This window comes from Pectinophora gossypiella, chromosome 1 (genome assembly GCF_024362695.1).
Source record: "Pectinophora gossypiella chromosome 1, ilPecGoss1.1, whole genome shotgun sequence".
In the NCBI taxonomy this organism is placed as follows: Eukaryota; Metazoa; Arthropoda; class Insecta; order Lepidoptera; family Gelechiidae; genus Pectinophora; species Pectinophora gossypiella.
Window position 1 is genome coordinate 17,554,200 of NC_065404.1, and position 12,828 is coordinate 17,567,027.

The 12,828-nt window shown below is 42.4% G+C and overlaps 1 protein-coding gene across 1 annotated transcript in view; it reads right to left on the bottom strand.

Annotated features, from left to right (window-relative positions):
- LOC126367529 (laminin subunit alpha-2) overlaps positions 1-12,828 on the bottom strand; it is a 199,271-nt gene that overhangs the window by 149,679 nt on the left and 36,764 nt on the right. Inside the window, exons 8-18 of the mRNA XM_050011103.1 lie at positions 11,220-11,422; positions 10,657-10,812; positions 9,771-9,878; positions 8,612-8,774; positions 7,812-8,011; positions 7,149-7,341; positions 5,945-6,033; positions 4,638-4,777; positions 3,617-3,764; positions 2,722-2,899; positions 1,986-2,147 (exon numbers count right to left, since the gene is read on the bottom strand). Coding sequence (XP_049867060.1) covers positions 1,986-2,147; positions 2,722-2,899; positions 3,617-3,764; positions 4,638-4,777; positions 5,945-6,033; positions 7,149-7,341; positions 7,812-8,011; positions 8,612-8,774; positions 9,771-9,878; positions 10,657-10,812; positions 11,220-11,422 — 1,740 coding nt within the window. The remainder of the gene's footprint in view (positions 1-1,985; positions 2,148-2,721; positions 2,900-3,616; positions 3,765-4,637; positions 4,778-5,944; positions 6,034-7,148; positions 7,342-7,811; positions 8,012-8,611; positions 8,775-9,770; positions 9,879-10,656; positions 10,813-11,219; positions 11,423-12,828) is intronic.

Sequence of the window (12,828 nt, forward strand, 5' to 3'; positions counted from 1 at the left end):
CTGGATATGATGAACCTTATGGTGATAAGGGATCAGCCTATCGCCCATAACATTAGTCCATCATGTTAGAGGACACAATCCCTCTGTCGGTTTTTACGACATGCCCGGGAAGACAAGCAGCTGAACGTGTTCTATGTTTTTTATTTGCTCCCAGAACAGCATAGAAGCAAAGGTTAGAGATTGTTTTCCGATGGTAACTATTTAAAATGTAACATTTCAAATAAAAATAGACAGCCTAGTATAATTATTATATTAAAGAATAACATGGAGTATAGGACGGTAATGCTCCGCCCCGCACCAATTCGTATCGGGCGCCGAGTTAGATGGGTGAGATTGTAGTCAAATGAAAAAAAATAAAACTAAAATTTTAAATGCAATATCTTTCAAATCGTCTTAAAATGTTCCTATTGTTAAACGCTATTAATTACCATCGATAACCTTTAATAGTGACTTCAGATAGACTATCTACTTGCGGCTCTGCCCACTTCAATAGGACTCAGGGCCGTGAGTTTATCTATCAAAATCTATCTAAGTATTTAAATTTAATTATAAAAATCATTTATTTACCTGATATTTTATCGATACTTTAATTGTCGATAGATCTGCAACACTAGTGTTACGTTGCGTGTAATGTAACGACGTACCGGCTAATACGCCAAATGGACTCGTTCCTCAAGCACCGCCTCTTGCGCCCGCGCATGGTACTCGGCAATTTTATTATGACTTGTAATCTCTGACTTTATATTGACGGTTCATCATCATCATCATCAGCCCATTAACGTCCCCACTGCTGGGGCACGGGCCTTCCCTATGGATGGATAGGGAGATCGGGCCTTAAACCATCACGCGGGCCCAGTGCGGATTGATGGTTATTAACGACTGCTAATGCAGCCGGGACCAACGGCTTAACGTGCCTTCCGAAGCACGGAGAAGCTCGAGATGAAAACTTTTTTTTTGTGGTCACCCATCCTATGACCGGCCTTTGCGAAAGTTGCTTAACTTCAAAAATCGCAGACCGAGCGCGTTTACCGCGTTCTGTCAAGAACGGCGACGAATGACGGTTATGTCAAGTTATTAGTTACGGTAGAAAAAAGCCGCTTGTCCCGGTTGCCATACAACTATGACGTTGAAGTTAAAACCGCTTGTCTATCTGCAGCCAAGCAATGCGCGACCGGAGGACCCACGCGCCTTACGTCTTATAATAGCAATTTAATAAATGAGTAAAATTGCTGTTTATAAACTGTAATGGAATGTATAAATTATAGTATAATATAATATATTTATCATCATAACTCTTAAAATAAATAAATTCATTATTTAAGTACTTACCCAAATAGATGAGGTGATAATGGTGTCTATTCTCTCGCACACGAATTTAGCCTAAGTTTTGCTCTTAAATTTGAAAACTACAAATGCTTTTTTTGTATTTTATTTATTTAAATGTCAAGAAATTCAGTAATTATCCTAGCTGGATAAGATACTGGCTGACTGGCTATATACTAGAAGACAATCTTCTCAAATCAGATACATTTCTATGGTAATTTCACTAATATCATCATAAGATTTTTTTTTAAAGCTTCCTAATTTTGTTGTAAATACGTATATGTTATGTAGTAAGTTCGTGTCGCTTGTGATAAGATGAGCCGCAGATACTTTATATAGATTAGTTGTCTATTTGTTATACAAGGTGATATGACGTCATCAATAAACGTGGTCAAACCTCGTACCTCGTACTCGTAATTAGAATTCGTAAATCAGTCAAAACGAAACATGGGGCTGATTTTCAGTTATTTTAGACTAAGACAAAGAGAGAGCATAAGAAATATTAGCAATAGTAATTTGCTCCGTTCGATGACGTGATTTTTAATATCACACTAATATACCTGAAATAAATTCATCATGATTTCATACATTATAGCAAACCACGGCAGAGTCCGAAGGGTGGTTTGGTTCCTACTTATATAAAAAATCCATGTATCACTTACCCAAGCAGCCAGCGACATTGAGCCCGTAGTGTTCCGGCAGGCACGCGTCGCACGCAGGCGGCGCGGCGCCGGCTGCGCACGAGCACGCACCGGTGGTGACGTCACACGTCTTGTTTGTCGCCGCCAGCCCGCAGCGGCAGGGAGGGCAGCCGGCTTCTATGCCTGTTGGACGAGTTTTATCATCATTTATCATCTCCCGAGTGTTTTATAGTGTTCGCAGGGTCCGCTTACCTAACCTGAAGATTTGACAGGTCCGGTTTTTTACAAAAGCCACTGTCTGTCTGACCTTCCAACTCACAAAGGGAAAACCAGCCCTATACAGTTACGTACGTCTGAAACGCATTTTTCAGGAATGTGGGTTTCCTCACTACGTTTTCTTTCACCGCTGAAACATGATATACGTGACGTTTCCCATCGGGGTGAGTAGAGATTGTGGGATTCCATTTGCTTCGATCCTGACACAAGAGAAGTCTCTTGCTTCCTCCACTTTCGTCAAGATCGTACTAAACCTTTTCTAAGGACGTTTCCAACTTGGTCAATGTACGTCCTTCTAGGTCTTCTTCTGCCAGCCCTACCACCAATCTTCGCTTCAGCGGTATTACGTGGTTTATAATTATTATTAGTTAGTACCCTGACACCAGGGTTGATGGGGCTGGTAATTCACCTCACAACCCGCACGACAGAAGAAGAAGAGTTAGGAAGGATTAGCGAAAGTTTTGGGAATGAAGTGAGTTACCTCCGTGTCCGGGCGCGCAGTGGTCGCACGCGTCCCCGCGCCAGCCGTCCGCGCAGGCGCACTGGCCGCTGCGCGCGTCGCACGCCGGCGCCAGCGCGCCGCGCCCGCAGCCGCAGCGCACGCACGCGCCGCCCGCGCCTGCGCCCGCGCCGCCGTCCGCGCCGAACCAGTAGCCTTCCTGTGGGACATTTATTATTCTTTATTACCTACTTAATTTAATAATAGCCGTGGTAACCCAATTGGTAGAACGCTTGACTCTCACTTTGAGGTCGCTGGTTAGACCCCAGCATAGGCCTAAACCACGGAACAGAAAAAAGAGGTTAAAACGCGCATTTTGTATCCCAACCGCTGTCGCCGGTTCAACCCCACTCAAATTCAAATTTAAATTCAAAAATATCTTTATTCAGTAGGTAACATAGTTAGTTACACTTTGAATCGTCATTTTTTACATAACGAACGTCTAAAACCACAGCAGCTTCTCACAACCTGTATAGCCGGGGAAAAGAAACTGTAAGAAAAACCTCAGCACAGGGCCCTAGACGTTGAACTTTAAAAAATAAAATAAAAAAATAAACATAAAATATTGGTATGTCGATTGAGTAATTTAGCTGCCTAATATCAGTCTCAGACAGGTCTCAAAGACGAGCGGACGACAAAGTGTCACATACCAAAAGGCATTTCTCGGGAATGTGGGTTTCCTCGCGATGTTTTCCTTCGCCGTTGAGCGCGTGATTAATCATTGTTGTGTGAAGCTGCAGTAGTTTTAGGCGGATGAGACGTTCGTTATGTAAAAATTGACGATTCAAAGTGTAACTATGTTACCTACTGAATAAAGACATTTTTGAATGTGATCTTTTTATTTATTATAATGCATTAAAGAATAATTATACTATACCTGGCACTGGTCGCAGCGCGCGCCCTCAGTGTGCGGCGGGCACGTGAGGCACAGCCCTGTGTCGGGGTCGCAGGGCGCGCCACCGCACGCGCAGGGCTGGCACGAGCTGCCCAGCGTGGTGGGGGAGCCCCAGTAGCCGAAGTCGCAGCTGTCAGGGAGAAATGGGGGTAGCAATCTTTGTTAAAAAACCGGGATAGCTCTTATCGGAGAATGATTGAACAAATATACATAAATACGTGGTAACCAAACCTTTGAGGGATTCCGACCATGAGTCTGAGTGGATAACAAATGTTTAAAAAAACAACTACAATTTTCGTGAAATTTCCGACAAGAAAGTCCTTTTGATATCAACTCAGAATCATGGTCTGAATCATCTCCCTCAGTATTTGTTACGGTGTCACTAACATCCATACAAATTTGTATGGCTAGATAGGTACGGTCATGAGCATTAATATGTATACATTTTAATACCATGTCACATTAACTTTTTTAAAATTAGTAATTTTACAAAATTAGTAAGAAGCAAGTTACAAATTAATAATCATTTCAGCTGATGCCTAAAATAGACTCAAGCGTGTGTTATAGGCATCAGCTGCCATCTTAGAAGAATAAGAATAAGAATAAAATAAATTTATTGCCAGTAACAATTTACATTTGCTATATAAACAAATTATTTATAGATATATTAGATTTTGGACACAGATTCGTGAAACAAGCTTAGCTTTGTAGGGTAGCTATAGTGATTATGTGTAAGATGTGGGTAAATCAATAAAAGTCAGTTAGCGTTTTACTGTCGTTTCATTGACACACCATTGGCGACGAGCGGGTTAAAATACGAATAAAAACATATTTAAAATACGAATCACGCGTAATTGTGTCTTTGTTAATGTTTGTTTGTTTAGCTTAATGTTTGATAACATTTAGACTGCGAAACGAAAATTTCACACACATTTTCACTCATGAGGTGGTCCGCAGAGGTCCGTGTTGCTCTATCCTCATCAGCAATCAAGACAATACTTACTGTTCACAATGATCCCCAGTATATCCATCTGGGCACTGAGTACAAACGAACTCATCACCTTCAGCGGTGGCCAGAGCGCAGTTTGGACTGAAGTTGTTCGAGGGTAGGTAGAGAGGACACGCGCACGGAGAACATGAGCCCTGAAGGAGAAATTATACAGTAATAAGAGAAGATAGTGGCTTTCAATCGTTACTTAGGTCATTATTGGAGCGAATTTTGACAGACATTGGTGCTAATTCCTGTAGACACCATCTAATTTTATTTCAAGTTATATCTGTCATTTTCTTATCCGCCAAAAAAGGACGGATGATTGACAGTTGTGAGTTTTAAAATGATTGAGGGAGTAGAAAATAACCCGAGCGAATGAAATAAGTATTTCACTGAAACAACCCGTTTGACGTGTGATGTCAGGTTTATGAATCATTGTAAATTTTTAGATTTCTGCCTAAAATTGACGAGTGTTTCATAAATAAAAAAAAAACATTTTCGGCGGATAAGAAAATGACAGGTATAACTTAAAATTAGCTGGTGTCTACAGGTATTAGCATTATCAACTTACTAAGGCAGCTCATTAGCATAAAACTAGTGTCAGACTTCATTTTGTGTTTAAACAGAATACTCTGGCCCCGGTTCTTGCAGACACCTCCTAATTTTACTTTAAGTTATACCTGTCATCTTCTTATTCGCCGAAAAGGAAAGAGACGGATGATTGAGATTCGTAAATTTTAGGAAGAATGAGTAAATGAAGGAATAACCCGGGCGAAACAAAAAGTATCTCGCTGGTATGCAAACCGTTTGACGTGTGCTGTCAACTTCATTCTGTCGGGTTATTGGCCGATGTAAAATGTTTAGACGGTCATTTTAGATTTCTGCTTAACATTGACGTTTTATCCATAAATTTTATGCCTGTCGATTACCCGTCCCTTTCCTTTTCGGCGGATAAGAAAATGACAGATATAACTTAAAATAAAATTAGATGGTGTTTACAGGAATTAGCACCATTATTTAGCCTACATTGGCGTGGTAGCCCAGTTAGTAAAACGCTTGCTTCTCACTTTGAGGTCGCAAGTTAACGTATGCTAAACCAATATTTGACGAACTATTACAATTGGTTGTGTTGTGCATTGTACTTGTTCGCAAAAAACGTTGAAGTTTGAACTGGCGCTGCGTCTACGAGACGCCAGCGCCGCGCACGCTCGGCGTTCGGCAGCCGGCCAGCGCTGGCGTCGCGTCGACGTTGCGCGGACGCTGGCACAACGACGACACTCGAAAGACGCTAGTGTGGGGGGGGTTAAATAAATAAATACCTGAACTGGGTTCCCGTAGTGTCCCGGCAAACATCGCTCACAGTGTGGCCCCGTGGTATTGTGTTGACACGTGCCGCAAGGGCCATCCACTGCAAAGAAAAATATTACCTTATCATTCATTGGTGCTGATTCCTGTAGACACCTCCTCATTGTATTTTAACAGGTTCACTGTGTATGAACCACATACATAAACAGCCACAAATATACGTCTCACTGCTGGACATGGCATACTCCACCACCTGCTCCAATGCGGGTTGGTGGAGTTGGTGGTGTATGAACCACATATGAGGCAATAAAGAAACTCATACGTGCGTGTCCCATATGTGGAGCACATTTTTTTTTGCCATAGTATGTCAGAAAAATAACATTGCACGTGAGGGGTTGATATCTAATTTTTAGTTACACAGTGATCGTGTCAAGTTCTTCTTCTAAATCTGCCATGCCCTATTGGGCGTCAATGACCACCACCGCAAAGTCTTCCCTTTTCTGAGCCTGGCTGGAGACCGCGTCTGAGTCCCTATTTTCAGTGCATTTCTTTATATTATCCAGCCAGTTCTTCTTCTATCATGTGGGTTGTGAAGTGGAGTACCAACCTCATCAATCCTAGCGTCTGGGTTACTATCGAGCAGCCAAAGGCCCCTGACATGGCTCATGTAACGACTTACATCAGTATGTAGTAACCGAGACTAACGGCTTTAAGTGCCTTCCGAAGCACGGATCATCTTACTTTCGGACAATCTGGCGATCAGCCTGTAATGTCCTAACAATTAGAGACCACAAAGTAATTTTTGTGATATGTCCCCACCGGGAATCGAACCCGGGACCTCCGGATAGTGAGCCCAACACTCACCACTGGACAACCAGCCAGTTTATCTTCCTTCTTCTACCCCTTCTTTTATTTTAAGTTACACTTGTCATTTTCTTATTCATCGAAATATTTACATGCTTCTAAAGATGCGAAGCCGTTGGTCCCGGTTGCTACTTACTGATGTAAGTACATAGTCGTTATACGAGCTGTCAGAGGCATTTGGCGGCTCTATAATAACCCGGACATCAGGGTTACCGAAGTTGGTAATCCACGTCACAACCCACACGAGAGAAGAAGAAAAGTTGAACACAAACGTGTCACCCAGATATTTCCAAAAAAGTTTTTGACTTTGACTTAATCACGTAGCTAATGTAAGATTTACTCTTAAAGATCTACCAGTCTCGCACGCAGCATGTCCATTGCAGTTGCAAGGCACGCATTCAAACCGCGGACCAGCGCCGGGGCCGCGTTGTACCCGCGCATGCGTCCACGCACACCGCGAGCAGTGCGCGCCTGCGTAGCCAGGGGGACAGGCGCACTGCTCGTGGGGGTCCTGCCCTGCGCGGAGCTCTACGCCTTCTAGACGAACCTGGTGAGAGAAGAGAAAATATAAAGTTAGTACAAACAGGCATGTTATCTCCGAAGTGGAACGGTGAAGATCTATCCTATGCTTCTGCTTGCGTTAATGCTACGCTAAGGATCGGGTTGAAAAAATATTTAATTATCTTATCAATCCTATAGGAACCTTCTTTATTGTATAAAGTCTCGTTAACGAAAGGGAACATAATTTTGAAAGAATAAGAAAGCATCGTCAAGCTTCTCACTTTTAGAACAATTTGGTGATTCAGTCTGTTAAAAAATTGGAGTGAAGTGGAGAAACTCACTTCTTGTTGAAGTGATTTTTCACAGTATTCCCCTTATGGTTAGTTTCACAAATACCTAACCTAACCAGATTATGAACAGTGTCACAAATTGATTTCTCATTGTTCTCATTGGGTATCAATCCTCGCAGCTAGAAGCTTGAGCCGAACGCTTTGGCCAGACTACTGAAGCCCTTACCTCATCCTGATCTCCATGGAACCTCGCCCGGATCATGACGTGGTCCAGGTCTCGCAGTACATCCATGAGCTGCGTCCGGCTGACGAGCGCCGGATCCTCACTCAGCTGGTACCAGCCTCCCTCCACCAATGGAACCACCAGCTCCACGGACTGTTCGGGGGTCGAGTGACTTCTGTTGCCATATGCTAGCCTGGTACCATCTGAAATTGAGAACTACAGTAAATAGTAACCGAAGAAAATGATCATCTTATTTTTCGGACAATCAGGCGGTTTCAGCCGGCAATGTCCTGACCAAACCATAGAATAAGTAATAATACTACGTATAGAACGGCACCTCTCCGCTCCCCACCAGCGTCTGAGCTAGGTTTACCTCACCCCCCTCGAATATAGTTTAGACTTGAATCGTATGGTGTCAGACGTCACACACACAGATGCGCGTGTACAATTATGTCCATGTGTAGTGTCTGTGTGAACGAGGTTGTTTGTATAAAGTCTCCGGGGTGTGACCAAACCCAGGATAGTCTTACAAAGTGACTTCATGTTATGTTCCGTGAATCGACCCCAAGACCTCTGGATCGTGAGCCCTTGGTAAAAGATTAGTGTATGACAAGTCGTTTAAAATAGAGCTATATTTGTCAGCCCAATATTCTGTCACGACAACAGCACGGAAGTGTTCATCAGTTAAAAATTCTTAGTCTTTTTGCTTTGCAGTAATTTATGGTAGGCAGTGTTGTGCATCTGCGTCGATAGTTACGGATTCCGATTGGACGTGATGTAATAATGAATATGAAATAACTCACCAGCGCCAACAAGTATGACGTCAGGCCCAACCGTTGGGTTACCGCCGGTGTCTCCTCTGACGATGCTCCAGAAGAATTTGATGAGGAAGTCACTACCGTACGCAGACAGCTGGTCACCATGCAGGGCCTGAGTCACCCAATAGAACGAGTCCCAGCCATCTACCTGGAAATTTATTGTAGGCTACATTTAGATTTTGAACCATCTCATCGCATTTCCGAATACAAATGAATGCTAATTTCCATGTTCATCAATTATTACATTTATCATTGTACTCATCAGAATTTAAATTTAGAACTAAGTACTTTATTTTTCTTTTTTTTAGTTATAAATTCAAAATCCGATACCTACACCATATAATAAGGAATAATACTACGTATAGAACGGCAACTCTTCGCTCCGCACCAGTTCCCTACGACCCGATTACTCTAGCCATAGAGGCAGCCAATCAGCTCGCGACACCAAACACTTCAGGACACCGATACCGACCCCGCCTGTGTAGTCGACGATTTCCCTCAATCAGCGCTTATCACTATCGACCCATTAGGGTTGATTAATTCTTTCAAATATTTTTCCTCTTAGATGACGCCCTGCGTCGAGGTTTGCGCCCAACTGGGCACCCCCAGGCCTGTTGTCTTAAACTTTGTACCGGGTGAGAGATTTCAGCGTTCCCCACTTGCCCGGCCAAGTAGTTAATGCCATCTGCGGCAAATCTACAAAAAGTCACGACAAAAAATAAGCTCCCCGCCAGCGTCTGAGCTGGTAAGGTAACTGGTGGTGAGCTGGTGGTGAGGTAACCCCCCTCGGACATAGTTTAGTGCCCCATCGTATGGCATAAGACGTCACACACACAGATGCGCGTGGAAAGTCATGAGCCCACTTACAATATAATGTACCCACTTTAGGACTCTGTCGCACTAACATATTTGACATTTACCTAGTGAGACTTACAGTTCAATTTGTCAAAAAAGTTAATGTGACATGGTACCAAAGTGTATACATATTAATGCTCGTGACCGTACGATAACGTCAATGTGTGGTGTCTGTGTAAAACGAAGTTGTTTGTATGAAGTGTCTGGAGTGTGTGAATAACCTGTGGAAAACGGGATAAAGCTAGGGAGATAATGATGATGAAGTTATCTGGGGAAATTGCAACCTTACCTCATAACTGACAAGGTACAGCTTTCCATGGTTGTTTAGAGACGGCTCCAGCGTTTCATTTCCGTTTCCGTCAGTGACCAGCCATCCTTCGTTCAGAGGGAACACCATCTGGAAGAAGCATCATTAAGTATTTGAACTTGCGTTTGATAGCCAGAATTCCCGGCGAGAATATTTTGCTCCGTTACTGTGGGCATAGTAGCGTCGGGCACGACCTCCGTGGTCCATTGGTTGAGCGTTGGGCTCACGATCCGGAAGTCCCGGGTTCGATTCCCGGTGGGGAGATATCACAAATATAATTTTGTGGTTCCTAGTTTGGTTAGGACATTACTGACTGATCACAAGATTGTCCGAAAGTAAGATGATCCGTGCTTCGGAAGGCACGTTAAGCCGTTTGTCCCGGTTACTGATTACTGATGTAAGTGAGTAATCGTTACATGAGCCATGTCAGGGGCGTTTGGCGGCTCAGTAATAAACCTGACACCATGGTTGATGAGGTTGGTATTCCATTTCACAACCCACACGATAGAAGAAGAAGCCTCGGGCATGTTTGGCTCTTGGCGTGAACTGTAGTTGTAGTAGATGGTGCGAAGTCGAGGGTTCTCCTTCCAAGTGCAAGACACCAGTTTATTTCTTGTCACTATTTAATTAGTATGTCTTTATAATTGTTAAAATATACTTTCGCGAGAGGCGCCGGCCGTTCCATTCAATACAATATTGCTATGTAAAAAATATTTATTAATTGTGTTGCCAGCAACAGGGCATGCGCAGGTCTGTGCCTGACATAGTCCTAGCACGGTCCTAGTATGATACGGGGTAATGGGTACATGCCTTTATAACAAAATGTAGGTTTAATTTTCTCTATTAAATCACTCTTTTAATAACATACCGAAGCGGGTATGTCATCCAGATTATCAGAAGCGGCAGCAGCGCAAGAGTCGGCGATGTGCGAGCAGTAGCAGCGTCGGCAGCCTTCTACTAGAGTCTCGCTCAGACCGAAGTAGCCCGGCGCGCATGCGTCGCAGCGCTCGCCTACCACGTTGGCCTGGAAGGGGAAAACATTGAAGTTGTTAGATAAACTGGCAGCTTACGTACATACGGTATACATACTTAAGATACTTCAAACTAACGTCACGTTAAGGTAACAATAAGGAAACTTGCAGCCACTTTTGGAAAGAAGTGTTGATATCAACTCAGAATCATGGTCTGAATAATCCCCATCAGTATTCATCACTAACATCCATACCTACTTGTATGGCTACATGCATGTACTTGTACGGGGTGTAAGTGACATCGTAACGAATACTGGGAGGGAAAATTCCACTTGATATTAACCCAGAATCATGTTGTGAAACATCTCCCTCAATATTCGTAACGATGTTACTAACACTCTGTATAAGTGGGCTGTTTACGTTACGTTATTATGATTGAAATAAGACAAAAGCATCTTACCTTGCATTCACAAACGTCATCACAGATCCTATCAGGGTCCACGATGCCCCTGGGGTCACATTTGCAAGCTGGAGTGGTCTCAATAACTTGACATGTAGGGAAGGAGGCTAGAGGGTCCTCGCAGGAGTCGCAGAGAGACCCCGTGAAGTCTGGGTGACAGTTGCAGGACGCTTGGTGACGATTCTTGTCCCAAATGCAGGATCCTGGAATTTGAGAAATTCATGTTTTAAGAACGGGAATATAATAATAATGACAATATAAATTACGCGAATGGCTCCTTAGGTAGGTATATTAATAACTAGCGACCCGCCCCGGCTTCGGTCATCACATTAAAAACCTCAAAAATAACAGTATTTCTCCACTATTTAATGATGTTATTATAAATATAAACCTTCCTCTTAAATCACTATCTATTAAAAAATACCGCATCAAAATCCGTTGCGTAGTTTTACAGATTTAAGCGTACATAGGGATATAGGGACAGAAAAAGCGACTTTGTTTTATACTATGTAGTGATAATTGTTTTTATAGCATTAGTGATTTTTTGATATTTGCATCATCATCCTCTTGCCCTTATCCGACTCTAGGTGTGGTCGGCACAACATGTATTCCCCTTCCATTCATTTCTGTATCAGTCGTCATCTCAGTACTCACACCTTTCACACACAAATCCTCCTTTACACAATCCATCCACATTCGTACTCATAACTTTCCTCATTATATTCCCATAGCATGCTACCTTTTGATATTTGCATGACACTATAAATTGTTTTAAGTTTACGCGATTATTATCATAATTAAAACACATAATAACGGGTTCATGGCACTTGCAACAGTGTCGAAATATCGGGAGTCTCATATTCTTACTTTGAACGCGGTAAGAACCCGTTATTATGTGTTTGCATGACTCTGTCTCTACTTATCTAAAGGAAATAAATGATTTCTGATTTCTTCGAAGTTCCTTGATTTATCCAACTGCTCGTCGTTACTCAAACTAGGCTATTAAAACCCTGATACCAGGGTTAATAAAGTCAGCCATACGAGATTCAAATAAAAAAATATTTTCATTAATTTTTCGACATTTTTTACGTAACGAATGTCTCATCCGCCTAAAACTACTGCAGCTTCTCACAACCTATATAGCTGGGGAAAAGAAGCTGCAAGAAAAACCTCGGCACAGGGCCCTAGAGATGTTCTTAAAAAAAATCACTTATACAATTAAGTAACATAGCTGCCTAATATTTTGACATTCATGTCTTCTAAATAATCACAAACCTTATACTTACTTAATAAAAAAAAATACAGTTTCTGTTTAATTACTGTCTTAAAACTGTTCAAAGATAAATTCAGAGGGAAGAAGACCATTTCATGGCCCATGATCAGAACACCACGACTATACCCCAATGGGGTAGTCAGAGGTACATCCATCACAAGATGAACTAGTACCCACACCTCACCGAGCTTTCTGTAAGACCAATGTGGTAGGAAGTGTGTCGTATCGCTGTCCGGTGATCATTTTGAAAAATGCATTTGCGCCTACATTAAAGTTGATTCAAGAATAGATAAGATTACATGTCAATTGATTTGATAAGAATGCATTTCATGAAAA